This window comes from Phaethon aethereus (genome assembly GCF_964289735.1).
Source record: "Phaethon aethereus genome assembly, chromosome: 15".
NCBI lineage: Eukaryota > Metazoa > Chordata > Aves > Phaethontiformes > Phaethontidae > Phaethon > Phaethon aethereus.
This window is the reverse complement of record NC_138591.1, coordinates 8267172-8294792: the sequence shown is the minus strand read 5'-3', so window position 1 is coordinate 8294792 and position 27621 is coordinate 8267172. Positions and strand designations below refer to the sequence as shown.

Sequence of the window (27621 nt, the reverse complement as noted above, 5' to 3'; positions counted from 1 at the left end):
GTAGACCCATGTCTTTCTCTGTTGTATCTCTGTGCCATGGTGTGCAACTTGTCAAGTACAGCTGGTATGCTGAGTATGTAATCTGCTGACCAATTAGCACAAGGAGACAGGGTGGGAACGGGCCCTGCACCTGGGGTTTGGCATTATAGGGCATTCAGTGTCCAAAGAGGACCCAACAAAAGGTATTTATTCCCCAGCTGCAAACTAGCACCACAGACTTTTCTTGAGACCTCCATCCTGCTCCCAAGATCTGTTTTTTTCCTTTAGAAATCAAAATGTTAGCATTCTGTATTCTGGGCTAATTTGATATGGCAAAACTGAATCATCAATAGAAGTGGACAAGTGAGATACTAGAATTATTCTGAGTTTAATTAATTCAAACAGATAGAATAGTTTTAACTTCTTGTAAATGGAACAGTAGCGCCATCAGGTGGGCAGCAAGGTGAATGATTCCTTGGAGACACTTGAATGTATTACTATTTCGGTAATCTAGATTCATCTTGGATCCAGTTGATCTTACATTAAAATTGACATCTTAATTAGTGCTAGGTCCTGCCATTTGATTAATGTATGAAACATAATCAGTTGCGTAACGAACGACATAAAAATGTATCGAGCATTCCATATTCATCATAATAAATGTGTCCATTTATAGAATGAATGTTGTCAGTTGTTCAGCAGCACACAGGAGTATGCATCAATTAATGGTAAGGAGTGAAACTGAGCAGTGAAATCTGTGATATTTAGTTCTTTCTGCACTGAAAATAGTAAGGATTCAAACAGTAGCTAAGTTGAAGCTGCAGCTTTTCTCTCACTGGTTATTAATGGGATCCTCTGCTCTACTATCTCATGAAATCTGTTACAACTTAATGGCCTTGAGAATGGCTGAACTTGGCCGATGGTGTAAAAAGCCATTGGGAGAGCATTTCACACACACACACACAAAAATATGCATGGAGTATCATTGTAGATTTAAATTACGTTTGAGTAATGCCATTACATTTAAAATAAAGCCTAACACTTGATCAATATAACAAAAAGCTGCTGTCTTTTCTTTCAAAAATTATATATGTGAAAATACAGACAAAACCTTATCTTGCATGTCTTAGTGTCCCTTGATAATTTCTTTGAGAAGAACACTTAGGAGAAGCGCTAAGTATATTATTCTAAACCCATGCTGTGTGGTAAATCAAACATTGTGAAAGCAAAGTTTTCTGGACTATATGAGATGAACTGAGCAAGTTACTTTTAAAGGCATTTTATCCTGAACTGGTGGATTTATAAACTAAATGATTCAGTCTTCCCCTCTGGGAATCTAGCTTTGCCTTTGTTTCAGATTCCTAGGAAATAATTGAGAGTATGGCCTGGGATCAGAGAGGATCTGATAATTGTGTCGGAATTACTGAACATTCAAGAAATAATCCTTGTGAGAAGATCACATTGAGATTACAAAATAGTTACCCATAAAGGTTTTTGAGTATTTCTGTGGCAAACCAGAGCTTGCCTGTAGATGGCACCAAAGACAGTCAAGTCCAGTCGTGAAATCTCTCCGGACTACTTCGGGTGAGAGAAAGCCAAGGAACTGAGAGTGAGAAGAGGTTAACAGGCGGGCATTCATGAGCAAGGAAGAGAAGAGCAAGGAACAAATATTTAAAAGAAAAAAGTCTAGTCTACCAAATCAGTCGACAGACTGGAATATAAACAGGCTAAATTGAAAACTCAGAAAAAATTTTAGAGGACTTTCCTTTAATGATGATTAGGAAGATCAGGTTATTTTGTCTAACAAAACCACGTTTTACTGTGTTTATTTGTATGCTGGCTAAATATTACAGACTGTCAGGGAGATCATTGCAAATATAAGATCAGTTTGTTCTGGAAGCTTGGGAGTCAGAGCAGAAAGTTAGTATCTAGGAAATACCAGCGGATTGTGAGGAAACTGATGTGATTCCCTTTGAGTCAAGTATTTGCATATTCTACTTTTAGGGTCAACGATGTCTTTGTAACTGCAGGGGAAGGGATTGTCTAGGGGTACCTTCTTTTCATATTGTAACCAATGTGGTGATCTGATTTTCTTTTGTGGAGCTTGATACATAGAAACTCTGATTTTCTTGTTTTCATGAGTGTAGGATGTGCTCATAAGCAAATCAAAAGTTATGGAGCAGACATATCCCAGCTGCTACACAGTTTGCTTTATAGGCCTTCGGTACAAAGAGCATACCAGAAAGTCCATACCAAGGTAATGGTCTCTTTCTGTGCTTGCAAGCAAAGATAATATGGAAATTAAGTTTCATAAAATGTGAACACTTTAAATTAGTTCATATTCCACAGCATCCACTTATTAAAATGTTTTAAAATATATAAACAATTAAGTGTGAAAATGTTAGGTAGATGTCTGCTCAGGGATTTAATCAAGATGTATCTATTTCAGTAACCCATTCCAGGAAATGAATCCAGCCTTGGCCCCCTCTGCCCACACTGTTTGTGTGAAGAGCTCCAGGCGCCTCTGATGATGCTGCATCAAAGATTTTCCACATGGGCTGGCTGCTAACTCAAAGAAGAAACTTTACCAGTCTGTGTGTGCAATGAATGTTCTGACATCCCCTTGCCCTTTCTGTGCTCTCTTGCTTGTTAGAAGACGACTGTGAGATTTCGAACAGTTGGAGACCTGAAATTGAATCTGAAGTTCACAAATGGCTCTAGGTTGGGATTTCCAAAGGAACATGAAATTAGGATGCAGCCAGCTTCCACTGAATAAAGGAGATTTTATCTTATGCATGATTTTATCTTATGCATGAAAGGAGATTTTATCTTATGCATGATTCTGCTCCTTTATCAGAACAACCCAAAATTTCAGTTTAAGAGACATGATGGATTCTGTGGCTAGAGCACTGGGGTGGGTTTGGGATATTGGCTTCAACACCCTGGCTTTCTATATCCTTTTTCTAAGAGCTTGTGTAGGACAATCAATTTCTCTTTGTTTAGTTCTCACTTAAATCATAGTTTGTCTTTATTTCACAGGAAGTATTGGGAGGATTAGAGATCAAACTGCTCTTACAGGGTAATAAGGGGACTGACGTGTGTCCGAGAACTCACAGTCTTTGGGCTCAGTGGAACTCAGATCTGCCACTTGACATGTTGGGTTGCTCTTTAATTGCCTTAAATAAAGGTAAAACACATAAACAACATTTCATTTATCCTGGGAATTATGAAGCAGTATTATACTGAGTATTATACTGAGTAGGTTGGTTTTACTCTAAACCTGAGAACAGGTTATCAGTGTGATAATACAGGGTGTTGTTAGATCCTTTCTGATTTGATGTAGCATAAACAATTTCTAACAGAATTTTGTTTTTTTACTGTGTACTCAGCAGTGTTTTATTTGTGTACTTCATTCATAAAAGCTTGATGCAGAGGCTTTAATTCTTACTTATTAGATTGGCCCAGAGAGGTTATATGACCTCCATCCTTGAAGATGCTCAAACTCATCTGAGAACAATGTGCCCTAAGTTGGCCTTCTGAGGAAGCAATTGGACCAAAGACCTCCAGAGATACTTTCCAGCATGAATTACTCTGTGATTCTATACCTTAATTGTGGTAACGTTGTGATATCACCATTTGTCTCTTTATTACTTCAGATGGCATCCACATAGACATCCTGCAGTCAAAGGTTTTGTTTAGCGCAATGACATTGTTAAGTTCAGAAAACACTCCATGCTATTCCCTACAAAAACTGAAGGCTGCCACTGGCTGCACTTAAATTCATTGAAATGAACCTTCCAAGAAAACTTTACATTTTTGGAATTTGTTTCCTTTAGGTGGAAAATATTCTCTTCTAGTTTCGTTGTCTCTAAAAATGTGTATCCTAGTGCCAATAGAAGACTTAATAGGGAGTAGATGTTGTTTTTGCTGAACAGTCTGTGGGCTTTTTTTTAAAATTCTCTTAAGGTTTACGTAAAGTTGCAACATACACAAGAGTTGCCTGATTCTCAGAAGTACTTCATTCCCCCTCGTGGCAACAGAAGGCAGTGATGTGCAGTTGTTTAGCATTTCTGAAATACACGATAGGCCCCTGTGTACTCTTGCATTTCTTGCATTCCACATGAGACTTTCAGATGCGCAAGGAATGCGGTATCAGGTCTGTCACTTGCAGTATTGTGTGCGCCATCTGCTTGTGAACTAGTGACATGGTATTTTAGTGATTAGCAGTGTGAAGAGCTAATGTATGTATTACATCTGTATATTGCTGCAGATCTGGATTGCTCTGGATTTTTTTCTTCAGCAGATAGGAAAATGAATAAGGTAAAAGGAACCAACAGTCTCATCATTACGCAAAATATTTCAGCTGCAATTAACAACAGCTATAATTCAAGCCCAGATTTAACATCAAAGGTGGTGAGGATAGAATTAGGATTTATATTCATTATAATTGTGCCAAGGCTTCAGTGAGTCTGATTGCTAGAATTCCCCTTTTGCATTAGCTGTCTTAAATCTGCCAAACAGCTCTTTTACATGCTTGGGTATGAGTGAGCTGTACTTGCATCACATAATCATTTCGCAATTCATGGAAATGCCAACACTGAATGTTACATAAAAGTTCCAGAAGGCTTTGTTTCTGCTCTCCTTCAAAACAGCTGCCAAATTATAATTATCATCTAGTTTCAGCAGGGAATATTAAAATGACAGTCTGCTTGTGAGCTGGAACCACGTCATGGTAGATGGGAAAGGAGACAGCTAAATGTTGGTGGGGAAATTTCCAACGCACTCAGTGAGAAATGCACAACATCTACTCAGTCTATTGAGCTCTGCATTTAACCATGAACATTATTTACTTTGTCCATTAGTGAAGACAATGCTATAACTAGCTCTAAATCCTGTAAGACACTTATTAAAGGAAAGACTATTTCTTAGTAATTTTCAGACCTAAGAAAATTGCTAATATTAAGGATTATATAGGTGATTATTCATTATAATAAATGAAAGGATTGAGTAATGGCCATTATTTAGCAATGTAACAGAGCTTTGAGGTAATCAAACAGCAAGACTTGCTGTTTTTTCATCTGTAGGAGACACAGGAATTCACAAACGTGGCAAAGTATTATTGTTTTGTACATATTAACAGATAATAAGCAACATGTTCATGATTCACAGAAAAGCCTCCAGGCCTGTGGCCCATGTTGTCAGGGGATGTGACTTGTGACAGTGTCAGAGTTGGGACCCTTCTCCTCTATCTCTCAGATTTCATAAAAGATAAATCTTCTTAACGGACAGTTACATTTTAGACCATAAACACTTTCTGACGATACATGCTGTAGCCTAATAACTTAATTTTGTAAGATTACCCACAACTTATTCCATGATTTGAGCTATGTGTCAACTCCTCTTAAATTTTTTTCTCATATTCTCAGGGTTGGGATGTAATATAAATTAGTTTTAGCTAGCTTGTTAGCATTGCTTTTCCTCAAGGATCAGAGAATTAAGCAGAAATAAAAATCAATGAAATCAGTACAATTAGGTCTTAAAAGATGTCATATTGTTTAAGATCGTCAAAACTGTGTCTGGCGAGTCAGTATGGTCAATTATGAGGATGGAAAACCTAAAGCAAAATTTAAAAAGCAGTTTTCCCTCCAAGTTGGTTGTTTGGTTTTTTTTAACCAAATTTTTGTTCTGTCCTCTTCCAGCCACAATTTCAACATTATGAGTGATTGAAAATCACAAAGTGCCTTCTTTACAATGGAAAAGTAATAATACCACATGACCAAAACATCTGTACATTGCAAGATTTCTCAGCAATCTGGTGTGTGAACTTGATGTATGGGGAATTGCTAATGCCTGAAACAATATAAAAATGTACAAACACATGCTGAGTGCGAAGTGCTTGTTGGACGAGGTAATTGGAAGAGTCAGTCCAGGTTGCCTTTGGTCTAATGCTGTTTATGACTTCACCAGAGACTGGAATTCTGTCAAGGAAGAAAATGAGAAATGCAGGGAATGAAACTAGATGAAAGTGGGTTTCATCATCTTTAGAGAAGATGGATAAAAATTACTTAAACTCCTAGCCATGGAGGGCTCCCAAAGTTATTATAACACTGCACAAGCTACTGCTAAACTGAGGTTCTGGGGGCGTAACAGATTTTTCACTCCTTAAAAAGAGTAAGTGCAGAGAGGCGGAGTGTGTCTGTAAATTCATGTTTGTGGGAAATCCTGAGTTAGAGGTATCTTTAACGCATTACAAACTCTGATAATAGGCAAGGAAGCAGAGAGTGAATTAGGTCAAGCCTGTAGCTTTCAATATGAGGTTTTTTTGTGGTTTTGTTATTCCAAAGAGAAAATATCAGTAGTGATGTAATTGCAGAATGGGAGATTCAATGGTTAAGGGCTAAGATCTGCATAATACAATGCCCTATTTGGGGCTCATAAACAGAAGGTGCAAAAGCTGCTGCTAAAGCAAATTCCTCCAACAGTGTATCTCTCTCTCCTCCCAAACTCTGGCTAAGATTAGCACGTGTGTCTGTTAGAGTTATTGCCACCTGTCCTAGTTCAGCTGAGACAGTGTTTTCAGTGACTTCATCTCTAATACATGATGTATAATGTCCTATTTTCCTTTGCTGCAATTTCTAAAAGAAATATCCTGGCCATTTCACATCATCCCTGTGAGGTTTTCTTTAGGAATTTGATTTAGTTCCTCATAGAAGGACTGCCCAGTGAAATTTGCACTTACCAGCTAATTGTCCAGCACAAAATTCTGTGCTGCATTGCAGCAGTTCTAGCCTTGAAAAACAATACCAGTCTTATTTTACATTACTGAATTAACCACTCAGTAATATTGGCTGACGTTTGATAGTGGTAGATGAAGAAGTAAGTTTATGTAGGTGGTAGTGTGTTTAAAAATCAAGATGTCAGATGGCCAGAAGTGCAGAGCAGCCACTGCCAAAATAGAAATTCAGAGAATGAATAGGTGTTCAGGATGTTTTAAAAATCTGGCACATTGACCGTATGGATCAGACACACAGCAGAATTAACCCCAAAGCTGTTCTTATTGATTGGAAGAACAGGCTCTCCATTGAGCCTAAATACACTGTTGTTGCAACAGAGATCAAATGGGAATAAAGTTATGAAAGTAAAGGAGTATTTGCTAGTATAAAAATTGTGGCAGAAGGTGCCAGGCCAAAGTACTTGGATGTATTCCTCATGCCACAGTTTAAATACAGCCCTAAATGCATGCTTTTAAAAACACAAATTTTATGAAGTTTCCAAAAGTCTTACCTTCCACTCCAATTTTGCCATCACCATCAGTGTCACCTGCAGCCAGAAAAGCCTTGGTCTCCGCAGAGGTGAGGACTCTGGCACTTGAAGAGAAACTCTTCAGAAACAGCCTGAAATGGAACAGGGTAGAGTACTGTGTTTGAGTTTTATTCTCTGAAATGTCCTTGGCATATTGGTATTTCTGGTTTTCTTAAACCCATGCCAAAAAAACCATAATGGTTTTGGTAATGCCTGCTCTTATTGTTTGAGCAAATCCACACAGATTCAAGGAAAGACAAGGAATTGTGGTGGTTGTTTTTTTTTTTAAATAACAGCAAGTTTCTTCTAGGACACCAAGCCAGTTCAAAGGTTTACATTGTTTAAAGAAATACAGCAGGTGAACAGTACTTACTGGAGCTCTTCTTCTTCGATGAAACCACTCTTGTCCTGATCAAGGATTCCAAAAACTTTCTTTATCTGATCAGGAGTTTTGCTGGATAAACCAACCGTGGAGAAGAAAGACTTGTAATTGAAGGAATCATCAGCTGGAAGAAACAGAAGTTATTAAAATATTTTCCCTTGAAGTTGCTACTTCTGTATGTTTTCCTTGAGAATATGTATGTCTCTTCTTAAGGTGTCAGTCTGCTCCTCTTTCTCTTGTTCCCCACTGTAGCAATAAAGAAGATACAGTGGGTAATTTCCCTTTTTAATCACCCTGTGCCTGTGGTCATATATCCTTTCAGCCAGTTTGAAGTTTTCTGCTACAATGCACATTCTGCTACATCAGGATTTAATGCAATGTGTCACATGCAATTAATAATAAATACTTAGAGGATGCTAATGTGGCTTACAGACCAACTCGTATAGTTCTTCATTTTCACTTAGTCCTTACTTTGGTGAAGGATTTGGTAGCAAAGTAATTCATAGTCAAAACAGCTTTTTGACCATTTGGAAAATTGGCTTGATTTTGCCGAGGAGCTCTTAAGAGAGCTAAGACTGGTCATCGCTTCACAAATGACACTTTGATTCTGCAAGCTGAGGCTTTTTTTTGACATTTGGAAGGAAAAGTCTGACTATTTAAATATAGGTCTTTAACAGGTTTAAAAATTGACAGAGTTTAAGTTAAGCCAGCCCCAGCTGAAACTGTGGACTTTTAATTGCTGCTTTGTGTTTTGGGGAATGTTACCCACCAAATAACCACTTGTGAGACTTTCTGAATTCAAGGGGCTATACTGTAATGTAGCTAGAAAGAGATCTCACGAGGAAGGAATCTAAGGGGAAAATGATAGGCATGTCATCTTAAGACATAAAAATGATATGCATCTTCTGGCTGCAGAGAGTCCATTCCTTACCCTGGCAGCTGGAGAGCGCAGATTCAATATCTTTAGCAGAAAGGATGTCAGTGATGGCCATTGTTGAACTGTAAAATAAATTAAATGTGAGCTACTTAGTAATGAAAATTACTTCCCTACCTTTTTCATGGCTCTATTTGAAGTTGCTGCTGTGACAGTATATGATAGGGGAGACATTATTCATCTAATTGTAAGTGGAGCGTGCTGTAACAGATGTCTGCAGCAGGTGCTTCCACTTAAAGCTGGGTAATGAGGGAGGAATTCTGCATGCGGGAGTGTGGGGCTTCAGGAAGATCTGATGCCTGTACTGCACTAGGAGAGCGAATCAAAGGTGTCTAGCACCACAAAACTTCATGACTTCTGTGTAGGTTTTCCTGGAGGTGGGTTATTACTGACCTAAACTTGGCATGTATTTACAGCATACATAAAGTACAAGGCTCAGTATGTCCCCTAGAACTGTATCTGGAATAAAGATAATTGGAATTTTAAGAATCCAGTATTATTATCCATAAATGTAGTGATCTTTTCAAAGAGTGAAAATAATAGTGTAGAATCCGTAATAACTTTACCCATTTCAAGGGAATCTAAATTTGGAGAGTAAATTTGTCCTCTGTTTAGTTGCAACAATAAATGTAACGGCTATAAATTTGGCTTGCTGGGCTGCTGCATCATTAAAAGACTACATTTCATGATAGCTGTATAAAAAAGTTTTCTTAAGTATGTTGTGGGTTTCAGGTTTTTTTTTAAATCCCATGTAGGTGATAATAAACCAGATATTTATCCAGATTTTGGCATTTCAGTATATTGGTGTGCTTAGAACAGAGGTATTGAGACTTAATATTCATTCCTAGTAGAGAGGAGAAGGGTTTTCTTCTGATACAGCAGCATTTGACAAAAGATACTCCTTGTCCCATTCAGCCACCAACAGCTGCAATAGTTTGCCAACATAATATATATAGCTTAAGAAAATGCTACAAGGCCTGAATTTCTAGTCAATTTTTTAGTGTGAACGTAGTATCGATGCATTTACAGTTCGGTAAACTGCACACACCAGTGCAGACTGGTTACAGTTTAAAACTTGCGACATTACTGTAAAGTAGCTTCACGTTAATGAAGGAAGGGGAACTAAGGCATAGAAAAGTTATTCTTGAAAGCCACAAGAGAACAGAATTATCTTTTAATAATGAACCTAACTGATCTTCAACCACATCATTCTTCCTGGCTAAGCATCGAAAGCAGCATTCGTGAGAAGGAAACCAATGCTGGTAACCATTTATAGTCTGTGTGCTGGTTTGAGATCTACACACAGGTTTAAACTTTGCCTAAAATATGAAATGGCTGCCTCCATACCCATTGGTTTGCAGCAGAGGAAATTGTCAATCATTTCAGTCCCTTTCCAAATATCCCAGCAGGTCAAAGAAGGCTCTGGGACAAACTCATGCTGATGGCACTGGGTACTTCTGCAGCTAAGGCAGATGAGTTACTTTTGTTTTGCTAGCAATTATTTTGTCCAAGTTGCTTCTTGTGCAAAGTATTTCCCCCTTCTCAGCACTAGGCAAGATAATTTGGAGCTCTGCCATTCACCTAATTCTCACTGCTTGACAGGATTAAAAATGGGGAAGAGTTGGAGGAAAACCTAAAAATTGCAGCAATTTTTACAAGGGGCATCGTTCCTGTCTTTTTCCATCCTGTGATCTGAATGCTGATCCTATTCTATGTTAGCTTTTAAAGATCATAGAATTATAGAATACTGGAAGCTGTATAAGAATATATATTTTAATTGCATAGGTGCTTTCCATTTAGGGAGCATTTTGCTTTTGTGTTTCTTATTCTGAAAGCAGAGGATCTAATCAGCTTACCTTTGTGGTCTTCTTGACTGGATAAGGAAGCAATCTGGTTGGGAGGAACGTACTTGCTGTGTGTCTCCAGCAGAGCTGAGCTTGCATATATATACTTTAAGTTGTATACCATATACAGATTTCAGATTTCAGCGTCACGAAGGGGGAATGGTGTCAAATGAACTTGCCTAACTAATCATCTTGCACTATTTTTATCTCAAGAGAATACATATGATATTTGCAAACGAAACAAGATAAGTGGCCAGATAGGCGAAAAGGCCAGAGTCCTATCAAATTTCTTCTGATTTAAGCAGAAAATACCGACTTCTCCATATGATGTAAGGCAGGGAAGCCCCCTCACTGTCTGATACGCTTGATCCAAGGAGTCAGATGAAATGAAGCACTACTAACTTCTGAAAAGATGTCTTTAATGAACGTTTAAATGTGATAACTTGTCTTATCTGTAGACACTACATGTGATAGTTTCGTCATTAGACCACTAAACAACAAAAAATTAAAAATATCCTGTTCAAATATTGTTTGTGTAGCAAATCATTTAGGGAATATAATATTGTGTTGACTCCCAGAATGTCTGGTCTGTTGTTGTTTTCAAAAAAAAAAAAATCAAACAGTGAATTTGTTGCTACAGGAGGTAAAATAATATTATGTCAATCCATCCGAACAGTTGGTTGGGGGAGGGTATTTCGTCTGGTATGTTTCCAAAGAAAATCTTAGAATTCTGCAAGGTTCTGACATCCTGTTTAGTCGCGTATGTATGAGGCAAAGAGGTTGTGATCTACCCAGCTGTCTCTGAGACAAAAGCCCCTGAGCCCTACATGAAAGATCTTTGCTTTCGGAATAGAGAGAAAAATTTCAATAGCAGCATCACTGCAGGGGACGATATGTGAGGAGTGTCTTTGCAATTTTTTAGCCTACCTTCTGATCTCTTTTAGAGAAGTGATTTTTTTGTTGTTGTTGTTGTTTTGGCCAGTGCTGTTTCCAAGTGTTCCTTTGTGCTAATTACCTTTTTTTTCCCCTTTAAATAGCACAGAAATAATTTCATAATCTCAATTTTCTTTCATGAACATTGTAGCCTAACTGGGTGAGGAGCCTGTCAGCTTGGATCTCACTTGTAGCTTGAGGCAGCAGAACAGTGAAAGACAAGTCATATGGATAATGGCACAAGATGGCATTATGGCCGGGGTAAGGGATGGCAAGGGATGACAGTGCAATTGGTATCATAGCTTGAAGTGGTGGCACAGTAAGAAGTGACAGCGCAGAGACTGTCTGAATGTCAGAAAGAGTATCAAGGCGTCTTTTTTCAGAAGCTTTTCCCTCTTAAGATGGAAGGCAAACCTAACCAAGCACTGAAGCCAATGACTAATAAATCCTAGCGTGAGGCAGAAAAAGTGTCAAATGGGGTACCCATGAGACCTTAGTGCATCCAACATTGACAGCAGCTGATGAAAAATCAACAAAAGACTATTGCAAAAGATACTGTGTGTGGAGGGTGTGTTATTTAATGTACTGCATACAAACATAAGAAAAATTATTCCTAGAAGTTTTTTTTCTTTTTACAAATTCTGCATGTCTGTCCTCCATGAAGAAGTTTCAGACACAGATAATTCTTGTAATGGGATGAACCGTTGGTTAAGAATGGTTGTGGAAGATTTCAGCTTTCCCAGTTTTCTGAATGGATTGTTGACCAGCTGACGCTGAAAAACTTTAAGAAGAGTTTGATAGATAGTTATTTAATACTGGCTCTTGTTGCCACTGGTGACATGTGGTAGAAGGGATACAAATATCACTTTCCCCGCTCAGACTCTCTTAAGAAATTACTTTTATGCTACATGGGAAAAAATTTCTTCTCCCTTGTGCACACACCACCCTTTTCTCCCCCTCCAATTCGGAAAATTGCCTACATAGTGCCAACAACTGATGTGAAGTAAGTAGGGCATCCAACATAAAAATTGATGGCATGATATGACCTAATGAAGCTAAGTTAAGAGGAAGGCCAAATTCTGCTGAAACTCTTGGACTGCAGGAGTCTGCATGGGAATTTGGGCTCTGGTGTCTATTTCAGAGAATGCATTTGATTTTAGATGCAATGGCTTCTCATTTTGCCCAGAGCTAATTCCACATATGTTAACCCCTCGCCCCCACTCTTCCCTTTAAAAATAGCATTGATTGCTGTTATTTCCCTTAATGCCTGTGGACTGTTGCCATTAGTTTGAACTTTTGTATGTGAATCACATAAGGCTGCAGTCTTTAAAAATGTGCTTTGTTTTCTAAGGGGCTTCAGCAAGGTGATTCCTTTTGTTCACTGAAATTTTAAGGATAAAGCATGAATGTGAAATGATTTATGGGTCTAGTCTGTTGAGCTGCATTCAGACTCCAGCAAATTTTGGAGTCACTTTTGCAGTGAGTTTGGAGGCACTAGAGATCCAGAACACGTGCACTGGCTGGCAGGATGAAGTGCACAAGGATCATGTAACTCTATTTACAACCATTTTATTTTCAAGCCCTACATTAGAGATTGCAAAAACATCTGTCTGGTCATTTTTGCTTTCTTAAATCAAATACTGTTAGTAACTTTCCAGCTGCCATCCAGCTTGGCAGGGAGAGGAACTGGGGAAGCATCAAAAAGTAAGGAGAAGATATCCCTTTCAGATTGTGAGGTTACCACTAAAGGCGGTTTTAAACCCTGGGACTTGAGCATTTCACTTTGCTCGAGTCTTATTGCCTTCTAGAGGACTCTGTAATGGAATGTTCCTCTCTGTTGTTTTATTCTTCCCATTTTTGATCTTAACTCTTCTAACACCTCAAGTTATCTCCCCAGGTCGAAAAGCTGTATTTTAGGTCATCATAAGTTCTGTGATTGTTCTATAATACTTTCTTGTCATTCTTCTTTGAGTGCTGATGTGAATTGTGTGTGCAATAGAATAACAAAAATGCACTTAACAGTTGTGAATACCTACTTTAATTTAAATAAGCATGATTTGTTGTCCTTGTATATGCCTCAGAACGTTTTCCCTGAATGCTTACGATAGGGATATCCATAGTCACCAGTCAAGGAATAGAAATCACCTTATATAATGTGTTTAACCTATTGTTAAATGACATGTTAATAGTGAAAGTGGAATATTCCTTCAGCTTGTAATTTGCTTTGGGAATATATGAGATGAAAGAAATTGTATGAATGTAATTTAGTGTAATTGTATTAATGCATCATGCTCATGTCATTTGAGGAACATAACTCTTGGAGTGATCTGGAAATATTTGTGAGGGGTTTTGGATTTATATTGCATATTCTAAAATCTGTAGAAAATTTGTGACTATTCCCCAGTAAAATGCTGAAAAATAAAAACACCAAAACAGTTGGTATTGGCTGAGGAAGCTGTACATGGGAAACACACCAAATAACATGTTTTATTTTTGCAAACTTGAGTGAATCACACAAATCAGGTAAATTATTTTTCACCAGCTATCATTCTAGTGTCAAGTGGCTTCAACCTTTGAGGTAGATTTTCAGAGATTCTAAGAATTTACAATGTAACTTTTCAACTTCAAATGCCTTTTAAAGTGCTAATTTACGAAATTCTTTAGTCATGTTTTTCTTTGATGTGTAAAGCAAATTTTTAAGCCAATTGAATTGTTTACATGAATCAGGCAACTTCTGGTTCTGCATATCTGAAATTTGCAAGAAAGAGTTTCAATTCTGATTCCAAAATCTGAAAGGAATGTGGTCCAGGTGTAAAATCTATGTGATATTTCAAGCTGCAGCTTGAGATTTTTGTTTCTGAATTCAAACTTTCCAGTTCACTTCCATATCTGTTTCTTTCTGAAAACATTCATGCATTGATGCAGAAAGAAAAAGGTGGGTTTTTTTAAGAAAGAAATTCACATAGAATGGTTTCTGAAATGATAGATTCCTGTGTCTATTAAATCTGATGCAATTGTTCATAAATAGACAAAATCACAGAATCATAGAATCGTTCAGGTTGGAAAAGACCTTTAAGATCATCAGGTCTAACCGTTAACACTGCCAAGTCCACCACTAAAACACGTCCCTAAGCACCACATCTACATGTCTTTTAAATACCTCCAGCAACGATGACTCAACCACTTCCCTGGGCAGCCTGTTCCAATGCTTGACAACCCTTTCGGTGAAGAAATTTTTCCTGATATCCAATCTAAACCTCCCTTGGCGCAACTTGAGGCCATTTCCTCATGTCCTATCACTGGTTACTTGGGAGGAGAGACTGACTCCCACCTCGCTACAGCTTCTTTTCAGGTAGTTGTAGAGAGTGATAAGTCTTCCATCAGCCTCCTTTTTTCCAGGCTAACCAACCCCAGTTCCCTCAGCCGCTCCTCACAAGACCTGTGCTCGAGACCCTTCACCAGCTTTGTTGCCCTTCTTTGGATGCGCTCCAGCACCTCAATGTCTTTCTTGTAGTGAGGGGCCCAAAACTGAACACAGGATTCAAGGTGCGGCCTCACCAGTGCCGAGTACAGGGGCACGATCACTTCCCTACTCCTGCTGGCCACACTATTTCTGATACAGGCCAGGACGCTGTTGGCTGCCTTGGCCACCTGGGCACACTGCTGGCTTATACTCAGCTGGCTGTTGACCAACACCCCCAGGTCTTTTTCAGCTGGACAGCTTTACACCCACCCTTCCCCAAGCCTGTAGCACTGCATGGAGTTGTTGTGACCCAAGTGCAGGACCTGACACTTGACCTTGTTGAACCTCATGCAGTTGGCCTTGGCCCATTGATCCAGCCTGTCCAGACCCTTCTGTAGAGCAGGTGTAGATGCACATCAATTGGGCTATTGATCCTGCCACCTTTTTGGGGGGAGAAGCCCTAATTCCTACATGATCATTCTCAGGCGCTTCTGTGGTTCCTAACACATCAATAACCTTTGTGTCTCTGCATGGACCTCCATCCCTTACCTCCACTGAGATGGGCAGACCAAAGGACCTCACTAGCACACTGTCCCTCAAACATTGGCGTACTGCCCCCAGGCTTATCTCTTGCAGGCCTGGTTTTATCCCTTTCCCCCTTCAAATCTAGTTCAAAGCTCTTTCAGTGAGCCCTGCTAACTCCTGTGCAAAGATCCTTTTCCCACTTTGAGACAGGTGTACCCCGTTTGTTGCCAGCAGGCCTGGTGGTGTGTAGACAGACCCATAGTTAAGAAGTTACATGCAGTAAGGGTCTGGAAGCCTATAGAATAAATACTTTTCCTGCTTTAATTCTGAAGCGGAAAACTTACTATTTTTGGAAGTATCCTAATAAAATTGTGAATAAAAAGGTATGTGTGGGATAATCATGTTTTTTGAGTAGAAAATAAAATCAGTTCTGTCAGGGCAATCTTCTCTAGGTAAGTTGGAAGCAGAGATACATGCTGAAAACAGAAGTTCAATTCAATATTTCATGTACTATATTCTGTTCTTGAGGTATGTTCTTCAACTCCTTAGTGATAACATCCCTAAAGAGGGTCTTTTTTGCAGGAATTGTAACATTAGTCTGTGTGTTAACACTGCGTAGCCCAGTGCAGTCCTGCTCCATGACTGTGGTTTATAAGCGCAATAAATAATCATCAGTTGCAGCAGGCTTTCAAATACAGATATGTTTGAAATTAACTCAGATGTTTCTGAGCGCATTTGTATATTCTTGTATAGTCCTTATTACACAGTGTGAGTGGTGTATCCCAGTATAAACAGAAACAACTCCTTGCAGTTATGTAATTGCAGCAGCATGAAATAAGAACTGGGTTATTATTCATGCATACACTAATCTAGTACTGATATTGCTGAATAAAGCAGTGCCTTCAATTTTGCTGGCAGAGTTGCTTGTCAAGGATATATGTATTTCAAGGATATATGTGTTTCAAAAAACCCAAATGCTAACTGACATAAAATTTGACTCTTAGAGATGTTTTTCCTGTGTGCAAAGCCCATACCCAGTCTGATTTATAGGTGCCCAGTGAGGTGTGACTGAACTCCCTGCTCCTCCATTTGCTGAGATCAGGAACTGGTCACAACTTGTCACAGCTCCAAGCCTGTGTGCTTGGGCTTCTTTTCTATGGAAACTAGAGCGTGATAAGGGGCCGATGTGGATGTGTGTTTGGGTATTGTCCAAATGTTGAGTTCATGTTTCCAGGGCATGCACCCAGACTCAGGAACTCAGAAGCATTCCTTCGTCCCTCGTTAGACATTGCCAACAAACAGCAAAGCACTGACAATAATTAGAATGAGGACTACAGAAAAGTAAGCTGAATTAATATGGAAATTGGTACTAGAGACATAATGGCATCGGATATGAAAGCATTAAGTCTTTACAAACAAGAATTCATTGAGCATTTTGAGATGGCTAAGCCTGGTTTAATCAAATGGTGCATCAATAAAGTGATTCCACTGTTCAAATATTTAAAGGATCAGTGGATTGAAAAGACAGAAGCGGGCATTGTTCTTCCTATACAGTGCTGCATTTGTGCTGTAGCTCCTGATTAATGCCAGTGTCCAGATAGTCCAGTGATTTCAAGCTTTATTGTATAGTGTAGAACAACACAGACAGAAAATGTGAGTTCTTATTATTTATATATGGACAAACTGTGTTATATTCACTATGGATCCTATTAGTAAATTGCTGCAGTCAGGTGTAAAGTAAATCACTTCAAATCTGTTGCTCTGAATGAAAAAATAAATTTATTGTATTCTAGTGATAAATTCAGGTAACAGTCTGTCCTTGAAGTGTAATGGCTTCCATCTGAGCTGAGTTATAGCACCAACTGCACTTTACTAAAAGGATACATTTGTAAAGGGATTTTACCAAACTGTAAACTTCAGGAGGAAAAAGCTAGCTGAATCTCTAGGGCAGGAGATTCTGTCTCCTTGTTAACAGAAATTCAAGTCTCATTGTGACTGGTTAGCTCTTGTAGGAGAAACTGTCCTTGAACTGTTCAGAAATCGACCATGAGCTGTTGCTCACAGGAGACGAGACTTGCCAGCAGTAAATGGGGAGATGCTTGACTGCGTCTATTATTCTCTGAGACAACTCACAGAGTAGCATTGTAATACATAGACAAAAAATAGGCAAACAAAACTCTTGAGATTCATGGATCAGTCTTACAATTTTGGAAGGATTTGACTCATTATTTCTTAATTTTTGCATTTGTATATATTGTATAGCAATCTCCAGATAGGAAAATCCAGAAGGTGAGAGCAGAAGGTATCTTGCTGATTCCTGAATTCTCCATATTGGCTTGTCTTTTTCTGAGTAGAGTTGGATGGAAGCAGATGTTAAGCAGAATATATGCTTAAGTGCTTTGCTGAATTTGAAAAGTAAGACCATTTTGCAAATGTATTGCATGTCCTACACAATGCTGAGCTGCATTGTACAAGCTGTAGTTCTGGGCAAAATCTGGCATTTACAATTTTTGCTGGAATGTTAATTACTTCTGTGCACAATGTGATGTTACTGAAATTTGATTATCATTTGAAATGTGAAGCCTTTACTAAGCAGTCCTCCAAAGCTGTTATCTCAGAATACCATGGTAAGGTAATTTCAGAATACCAAATCCCAGCTATTTCCTGAAAGTTACAGCTATATAAAACTTTACTTAACAGCGATGTTGAAAAATGTGTGCTAATCAGTGCAGAAGATCTTCACCGTCACATAACCTTATAATTGATGGTGTCATCAACAGCAGAGACGGTCATTTGAATTATGCATGCTTCTGGTTAGGAGTGATGGAATTTTTTGGCATAGGAATTAAAGTGTATGCATTATTAGAACTAGTAGAAGAATTCAAGTTGTACTTTGGAGAAAAGTACAAAGTTAGATGTGGTTTAATGTTCATGAATATTTGGGTAACCAAGCATATTTTTCTATTAAATATATAGGTATTACAAAGCAGATAGAGAAGCATAGTGAAGGATAATGTTTGAAAGTTTTTCTAAGCCTTGTTGAAGTTGGTATATAAGGCCACCACTCTTAAATATCTGTAAGCAGTTATGTCAGTGCCTTTATGGATGCAGGCAGCTGAAATGATCAGCTTAATCTTTGTCACTGTTCCATTTTAAAGGAGCTAGTCTAGGGAGCTTTCTGATGAGCAGTGGCTCTGATGGATCTGAGGGAGAGTGACTTACTGCATAGGATTGACCTGCTGATCTGTGGCATTTGCCTGAACATCTTCTATAATCACCTTTATTTTCAGAATACACTTCTATTCAGACCCCAGGTATACGGACAGCATTTAGCTAAATGTTAACAAAACAAAGGAAAACATGGGAACTCATCTTCTGCTTATATAGCCAGGAGGTCACCTTCCAAAAGGAGGATTGGGTGAGTGGAACTGGATTTCACCCAGTTTTAAAACTAGAAGTATGAAAAACACGATCTGATAATCAGGCATCACTTTCGCTGTATCTTGGTGTCCTAATTCTGCCAGTTCTTCAGCAACACCCTAGAGTTTTCCAAGGAAAACTGTGTAAACAACAACAATGGCAAAAATAGCAAGACAGCTATTAGAGAAACAAACCCAATCAGTAAAATGGAAAATAAAAGTGCAAACTTTGGAGGTTAAAATGCTGTAACTCCCTTTCCACAATTGCTTTTATGCTATTCTATTGAGGGAAACATCCATAAACCTCTTGGAGACCGCACTCTGGAGCATCCCCTGTGTAGGGATATTGCCTGGGAGGTGGGATTTCAGAGTGCTGACTCTGGGCTGAAGCCATGGCGCTTTTGCCCTTGTTATCTCAGATTCTCCAGTAAGCCCAGTTAGAGCCCATGGCAACTTGTGGAGATTGCAGCTGGCTCTGTGCAGCACAGAAGCCATCATTACACAGCCTCAGGTGTGCAGTGTGCCTCTAGGAAGAAAAATAGCCTGAAATTCAGCTTTCTCAACAGAGCAAAATCTGTTTTGAGATACTGTCTCATTACATATAACTGAGGAGAATTTGATTTTTTTCTTGTTTATATAAAATAATCTGAGTAAGGCCCATTGAAACAGAGCAGCGATTTGTTTCCCTGAAGTGCTCATACAGTGCGTACTTCAAAGTGCAAGCAGTAGACTGTAGGCCAGTTGCTACAACAATTTTACAGCCCTTGCTGTAAGCAGTAGGAGTAAGACTAAATACCCTAAGCTACTTGTAATGACATGGGCTTGATGTAAGAAATTCAGAACTGAGCTAATATAGTTATTAAGTTGTCTCTCTGTGTCCGGGCAATGCTGAACACATGTGGAGCAGATGGAAGAGATTAAAAAAGCATAGAATTATAGATGAGAAATGGTCACAAGTAAAGCAACAAACATGAGATTTCTATGTATGTCTCTTTTGTGATTATTGTATCATAGAATCATAGAATGTTTGGGTTGGAAGGGGCCTTTAAAGGCCATCTAGTCCAACCACTCTGCAATGAGCAGGGACATCTTCAACTTGATGAGGTTGCTCAGAGCCCCGTCCAACCTGACCTTGAATGTTTCCAGGGATGGGGCATCTACCACCTCTCTGGGCAACCTATTCCAGTGTTTCACCACTCTCATCGTAAAAAATTTCTTCCTTATATCTAGTCTAAATCTGCCCTCTTTTAGTTTAAAACCATTATCGCTTGTCCTATCGCAACAGGCCCTGCTAAAAAAGCTGTTCCCCATTTTTCTTATAAGCCCCCTTTAAACGCTTTTTTTTTGAAGGGTGTTAGGGTGCAAAAGGCTTAATATAAAAAATTATTGTTAACTCCATTTAGAATCAAATCAGTTTGACTGAAACAATGCTTTTCAAAATGATCTTTGTTTCCCTGCACTCCAGCCTAGCAAAAGCAAATCAGTATGTTTAACTCCACCACTTAATTTAGGACCATTTTAAGTTGTCTGATGAATTTGATAATTCAGCTTGTCCTCTACTGTTTCAGCTACTAAGGAAATTCCAGTTAGGATCTGCTGGATCAGATATCCTGTGTCTCAGCTGACCCAAAATCCCCATGATGGCTTTAGCACCATTCTTAAGAGAACCATGCAGCCTTAGGGACTAACAGACTTTGTTTACCTGATCATGGCAGAAGATTTAATTAAAAAGATAACTGCATTAGTGTTAGAAACCTCAGAATTAAAAGATGGTGTCTTGAATATTCGTATTTATTCTTATTTATTCTTGCTGCTTTTTAGTGCAATTCATTAATAACAATGAATTAAGTAGCAAATAAAACAAGCTTAACGGGTCCCTCTTGTTTTGGGGAAATTCCACCAAAATTGTAAGTGAAAAGTAGACATCTTGCTAGGACCATTATATGTTTTTTTCAAAACTCTAGTCTCTAAGGTTCAAGTACTTTACTCCCACTGTGCTTATACTGAGCAAAGATGGATAATACTGTAGTAAGAACTATCTAGCTTGTGCTGCTGCTCACAACTCTAATGGTGTGGACTGGGTGCAAAAGCTACAATACAAAATAGGAAAAGACCATTAATTTACTCCAGCTTCAGGCTTTTCTAAAAGGACAGGCTCTCAGCAAGCTAAACAGACCTAGTTAATGTTAAGACTGTTTTTACGGATCCCTGGCAGGGTGTAAAATTACAGACTGGTCAATGCAGATAAAGCTGACACATACTTTCAAGCATACCGAGAGTTTAGGGCTATATTTAACAAAAACACCGAGTTCTGTGTTTGGGTAATACACTCTGCCTCTGTACCCAAAAAGGTCACTGGAATCTAAATTCTCCTAGCTTCTCCTGTTGATTACATCCCATGTACTGATTTCAAATTTCATCAGATTGTGCTTGTTTGGGTAAAGAGGTATAGTTTTGAGGTAGATACATGGAAGATATTTTCTTTAAATGCATCCATTTTTTAACCCTCAAGGACATAGCCTCTTTTCTCCGTAGTGTTGGTAAAAATGCAGTATCGTGTTTCCTTTCTTTTCAATGCAATCTTGACAAACTAGGGAGAGGGGACACATTTTCTGATGATGCCTAGAGTACATCTTTGCAACAGAGATAAAAGTGTGTCTCCTGTCGTATGTGGACAAAACATTAGACTACTAGGTTTAGGTTTTTGAAAGAGCTGCGTATTGAATGTGGAGTTTTAAAAACCTGCCTGTAAATATCGTAGTAGAAGCTGCTGGTAGAGTGGAAAACTGGTCCAAGTGACTCTTCTGAACATTGAAGATTAGGCCCACTCCCCAAACAAATGTAATGCCCTTGTCTGTATTGTGTCGAGTTTTAAATATATGCAATTAATGTTTTAAAGTCCATTTCTTTGAATCATATGTGACAGGAATCTTTCCCTGGTGGTAGCAGCTATTTCTGTTCTGTGGAACGCTGAGCACTTTCCAGATCTTTCTGAGATAGTTTGCATCATCTGACATTTCTGCAGGCAACATTTGCTGAGTAGTGAATTGGATTGTAAATTCTACAGCTGTGAAGTTATAGGAAACAGGAGTCTTGGCAAATTTCTAAACAGAGCTCTGGTAAGGAGTGAGTGGGAATTTAATGAATACAGAGTGTGGAATCAGTCTCTTAATTTGTTTTGATTAGGGTAAAGTGCCTATATAAGAGTTCTTTTTGTATTGCATTAGTAAGTATGACAACACTCAAATGTATTACATGCTCCTATTTATATTATTTTTCTTTGATTTTTAGTCTTAGAAAACTTTTGAGTTTCTCAGCATTGGGATTGTGGCCTCTTAGCTTAGTATTTGTATTTAAAACCTCCCAACTGAAAAACTTAGAAAGAAATGATCTTTGGAAGTCAGTAGCACTTGGAAAAGATTTTCCCTGTGCATGGAAAGACACGCTCTGCACGTGTGTGGTAGCTATGTCAGACCTTTCTTTATGATTTTTTTGTATTTATAGCTTTAAAAGAAGAGGATGCTCAGAGAATTGTACTTTCTGGCAACTAATAGTAATCAGGTGTTTTTATCCTGCATTAAGGAATCCCGCTGACCAGAAAGTTTTCTAGGTGAATGAATCTTGTTAAAATCTCAGTGTGTCTCACCCTGGATATCCCTGTCTGTCTGAGACCAGCAATATCCCTGTGTCCTGCCTCTTTAGTCTTGCTGGTTCATATAGCACAGTGACAGTCACTTTGGCTGATGAGAGCTGGGCATAGCTCTTTCAGAGGCTGCTGCTGTCATTTCTTTATTGGCTAGAGAACAGATGAGATTGCAGAATGAAATTAACTTTCCCTTACAGGAATAAATATAATACACAGCCTACACAGTGTTCCCGTGTCCGAGACAAGGAAATTCCACGGCTTTTTACAGGGACTGGAGTAAGATTCAGTCTTCCAAGCAAAGCAATAATTTATAAATTATAGGGGCAAACATACGGTATTTATAAATGTCTACTGTACAGAGACTTCCTGTTTCCATTGAAGTCAATGGCAAAATTCCCATTGACTTCAGTGCCAACAGAATCTGGACCGCAATAAGACAAATGTTTCCCATTAAAATTATGACACAATTAGCGTTGGGAAGCTGCTTAATGAGGTGGATCTGATAGCTACAGAAGCTATTAGTATGAATTGAATCTTTCTTTGTTTCTCTACTACTTTAATTTAAAATTAAGTAGTGTCCTTGTTTTTACCAAGCTCTATAAATTTTTCATCCTGTACCTCATTGTGGTTAAAGCCATCATAGTATTATTATTTGTGAAACCTACTTTGTGTATTCTGTCAAAACAAATGGAAGTTTCTGTTAAGGCAATGTGGTTATTATCAGTCGTATTACTCAAAATATTAGCCATGTTCTTAAATTTACTTTCCAGTCAAAAGAGGAACATTTCAACGTATGGTCAAAGATAGTAATTTTCAGTGTAAGGAGGGAACAGGCACTCTTGAGACTGCAACGGTTGCAGAATCCCCAGGGAATGGCAGCAGGTTGGTATTTGGCCGAATGGTTCACATAAGCAGAGTTTAGGAGTAAGGATCTACTCTGTTAGGGATCAACTGCAAGTACAGGACTGAACCCCACTACTGTACCTTCTGTAGTTCTGCCACCAGGTAACTTCTGTCTTTATATTTAAATCATTTACACTTACCAGAGAGACATTCGCAAAACCTAGCATGGAATATCTGAATTCTAATTTTGATGTTGATGTTGAGCCTCCCTGTGGCCCCGGACAGTTATAAATCGTTGTGTGCTTTGTGTCAGTACCTCCCTGTGCAGTCTGCCACACATGCATTTAAGTGATAGGCTTTGTCCCTAAGAGAGGGTCAAAGAAAGGGGTCAAAGCCAAAAGGGCAAATTGTGATTTCACCTCAGTGTATGTTGAATAGATTCTTGTGATACAGTCTGTTTCATGACAAGATAGGCAAATCTAGGAATCGGATCCTACTCAGTGTAAGTGTATCACAAAGTTGTTCCTGTATGTTATTTAAGATGCTGTTTCCCTATAAGAAAAACATGGCTAATCTCTTTAATGACTCAAAAAGGTGTTGCATGAACTTGCTAGTTACCATTAATTAATTCTGGAGATGAAAAATTGTACTTAAGTACAGACCAGTTCTTTTTTTTTTTTTACATTTCCTGTAAATTCTTCATTTTGGTAAAAACAGAATTTGGCTTACATTAGTCCTGAGTCCTTGCTTATCCTTATATTGACAAAGCTTCTCCTGGAAGTTAATTGAAATTTTGCCTGATTTAGGGCTGCTTTATGGTAGATTGGGTCCATATGTGAATGTTCCCAGTTATCAAGATAGTAGTTCTATTTTAAACCTAAATAGTCCCATCTGATGTGCTACGCAAGGCAATAATAAATGGCAAAATACTCAATTCAGAAAAATAGAATTACTGGTATTTTTGCTATACTTTATTTTGTGCTGTACAGTTCATCTTGGGTTGGGGAGTGAAACAAATATTGTTATGGAGAGCAAAGAAACAGTGCAAATATATTTATCTATTTCTAATTTTGTCTTTGGGTGTTGAATTGCCCTGGGTTAAGTTGCATAATGATAAGTAAAGCAACTGGACACAATCCAGTGCAAAGTGATGCATGAAACCAGCACTTTTCCCCCCTAGTGTGTGAAAATTTGTATCAGCAAGAAACAGATAGTCTAACTCGTATGTAGTTGGAGAACTGCCTGCATTTTGATACTTACATTCTTTTAAAATGAATCATTCTTCAGTGCAGACACAAGATCCCTAGCTTACTGAAGCTAAGAAGTGACATGCTGACACTGGGCTACGTTAACCCTTCATCTTCACTAACTTCTGTGTACTAATGTGACCATCATAAGTGGTGACCAAAGAGGAGCTGTGGTCAAGGCTGTGGTGAAAGTGGTTATTGTGCGGTATTACAGCACAATATTGTACTTTGCAAATCCATATTGGAGACAGGGTTAGAGCTAGAGTTAGATCTGAAATCTGCTAACATCTTGTTGCAAACCCAGTACCACTAAGCTCCTCGTCATTGGTACTTCAGTGTATGATTGCTTGGAGTGGCCTGTCTGCAAAACTCACCATCCTGTTCAGCCGCTTTTTGTCCGGAAGATGGGGCAGCGAGGTGCTTCCTTTTTAAGGAAAGGGACAGTCATTGCTTTTCTGCTGGTAATCAGCTGCATTAGTCGTTACAGGCTCAACAGTGATCATAAATGCAAAAGCTTATGGTAGTGATTTTGTGTTTTAAGCATCTTTCACCCTGAAAACCCAACATGTGACTTTGTACCGACTATGTACCACGGAACTCTCACGTATAAAAAAAGCCTGTGGTGTCAAAGGGAAATTATATTTTTAAATAAATAACTTTTAAAACAACCCTCCAGCAACAGATAGAGGGTAATAAGAATAATTTCTCTGTTTTGCCTTTTTTTAAAAGTAAAAAATTTAAAAATTTTTATTTTTAGGCAGCTGCCTAACAGCTACTTTTACAAAGCATAGAATAACAGAAGTTGTGTGAAAGAGAGGAAGGGTTAAATTCTAGAATGAAGTTCCTATTTTGGTCTGGTTGTGTTGTTTTTTTTTCAAAATCCACATTCTCTGGGAGGTAGCTGTTGTACTGGGATTTGGAGCAGTGCAAGAGTAAATATGTAAATAAGTCCTGTTAGGCTCAGGAGTAGGGAATGTTTTAAGTAATGTTACAGACTAAGCTAGTGTAAAAACATGGGTAAAGATCATGTGGATTTTGACTGTTGGTCAATCAGTCACGTTTTTCTCGGTGTGTCTCCTTTAAATAACACACAAACATGTAAACAAATTGCAACTGATTTATCTTACATTGATAAGTGAAGATTTGGACCCTAATTGCAATTAAACGTAACTGATTATGGCTGGCTTATAAGCCTCCCAAAGCTGAAACTATCAATGGGAAAGCAAGCACGTCTTTTTCTACTGTGACAGATACTGCTGTCCATTGAATGTACAGCAGGCCTTTTCAAAACTGCTGGGGTTTATTAATCACTTTGATTGTTTTGGTTGACAAAGAGGCGACTGAACAAATGGTAAATCATCATGCATATGGTAATGTATCTCCGTGATCTCTGAATGGCATTTCAAGATTCAGGACTTGTTCCCAAGTGACTGAAGCAGTGGGGTGGGAATTGAGGTCTTCCAGCTTTTTGTAGCAGATGCGCAGTACTTCACTGTGGAAGAGGTGTAACTTAAACTGTGCTGTTGCAGCAGTCAGCTGTGGAGTCTTTTGCCCTTACGACGGCCAAAGGAATGCTGTATGTTGGATAATCATTGCTGGAGCAGTAGAGGGATCAAGCTATTGACTGGTCTAACTCAAACTGAAGCAGAAGGATAAATACTGTCTCCTTTAGCTTAGTTGAGGCATTCAGCAGTGGCTCAAAGCTGTTTCACCAGGGCCAATGGGCACAGTGCCACCAGAGGCTTTTTAATGGCTCTGATGTTGCTGTGATGCTCCTGGAGGGTGATACAGAGCAATGGCAGCAGGTTTTTATTTACTCCGAACATGCACCTTGCACTCTGTTACACTTTCTAGGTATGTAACGGTCAACAGCCATGGAACTAGTCTTTGCAAAGGATGTGGCCACCATGTGTGGACTCATTAAATTCTACACCCACTTGGCAGTCAGTCCTTGCTGATTATTTTTTGAGTCCTCTGTGATCATAGAGTGGGCAGGATTTGCCTAAGAGGAAATGTCATTGGAACGGAAGAGTGAATTCTGTTGCTTAAAGGCTGGTCCTCGAAGAATAGAAAGGATAATACACTAATCAAATTTTGACAGGGTATTAAGGAGAAAAGAAGGGAAAGCATTTTTGAGCTGCCTGCACTAAAGCTGGATGCCTGAAAAATAAAGCAGTTCTTACGCATAAACATAATTTTGATTTAGTTGGCATTACCCAGGGATAAGTCATACAACTATAGCAGCCATAGACGTCAATGCATGCAAGAAGGGCCTCACATATGCTGGTGATAGCAAGAAATCAGGGAGACCACCTGTTCCGGGATGGAGTACAATATAAATAAATACAGATACCTAATCTTACCCAGCTAGTATCAACACAGGTAGCACATGTTGCATGTGATGCACATTGACATGATTATGTGAATACAGCGTACATGGCCTGACCTGCTTTTTCAGGAGAAATATAAGTAACAGGGGATGTGATCATAATCAAGAACTGTTTAGGGAGAGCTTTTCATTGGGCTCAATAAGGTCTAGTTGTCTTTCCTTCACTGTGATATTTATGCAGATGTAAGTTCTTCAAACAGAAGCTGACTTTCAGACTACAGCGGAAGGCAGGTGATCCATCTCTGAATTGCACTCTGTAGTATGGCTCTGCTGCAGCCATGGTGGCAAAGGTGGGGAGATCGAAGCTTTGTACATGTCAGTCAGGGGTTGGCTTGCTGAGTCCTCTTCCTTCATGTTTTCTGAGAGACTAAACAGCAGAAGCAGAGAATGGAGACTGAAGAGAAGTAAATAGGCAGGGAGAAGAGAATGACCAAAAGACAGGAAAATAACAAGAATGAAAATGGGAACAAGATCTTGTCTCGTCCTATACCTCTTAGGCTATCTTGCCTTTCTCTGTTTTGCTTCCACTGTCTGAGCTTGGCAGGAAGAACAGGACAAGGGTCGTAAGCCTGTAAATACTGAGTTACAGGCTCTGGTAGGCTTGATGTAAGTATGTTAGGATGTCTCATGGCTTCCCCAATTTTCTTTCCCTTCATATCTTACCTTCATAGGTTTGTTAAACTTCATAAGACTTCTTAAAATGTAAAGCCTTTAA

At 38.8% G+C, this 27621-nt stretch overlaps 1 protein-coding gene across 1 annotated transcript; it reads right to left on the bottom strand.

Annotated features, from left to right (window-relative positions):
* Positions 1-666: 666 nt before the first annotated feature.
* Positions 667-8655, bottom strand: LOC309410380 (parvalbumin, thymic; the record flags this gene model as incomplete). Its single annotated transcript, XM_082006762.1, has 4 exons — positions 667-758; positions 7264-7373; positions 7655-7787; positions 8595-8655. The coding sequence occupies 4 exons, from the start codon at positions 8653-8655 to the stop codon at positions 667-669; spliced, it is 396 nt and encodes a 131-aa protein (XP_081862888.1).
* Positions 8656-27621: the final 18966 nt, after the last annotated feature.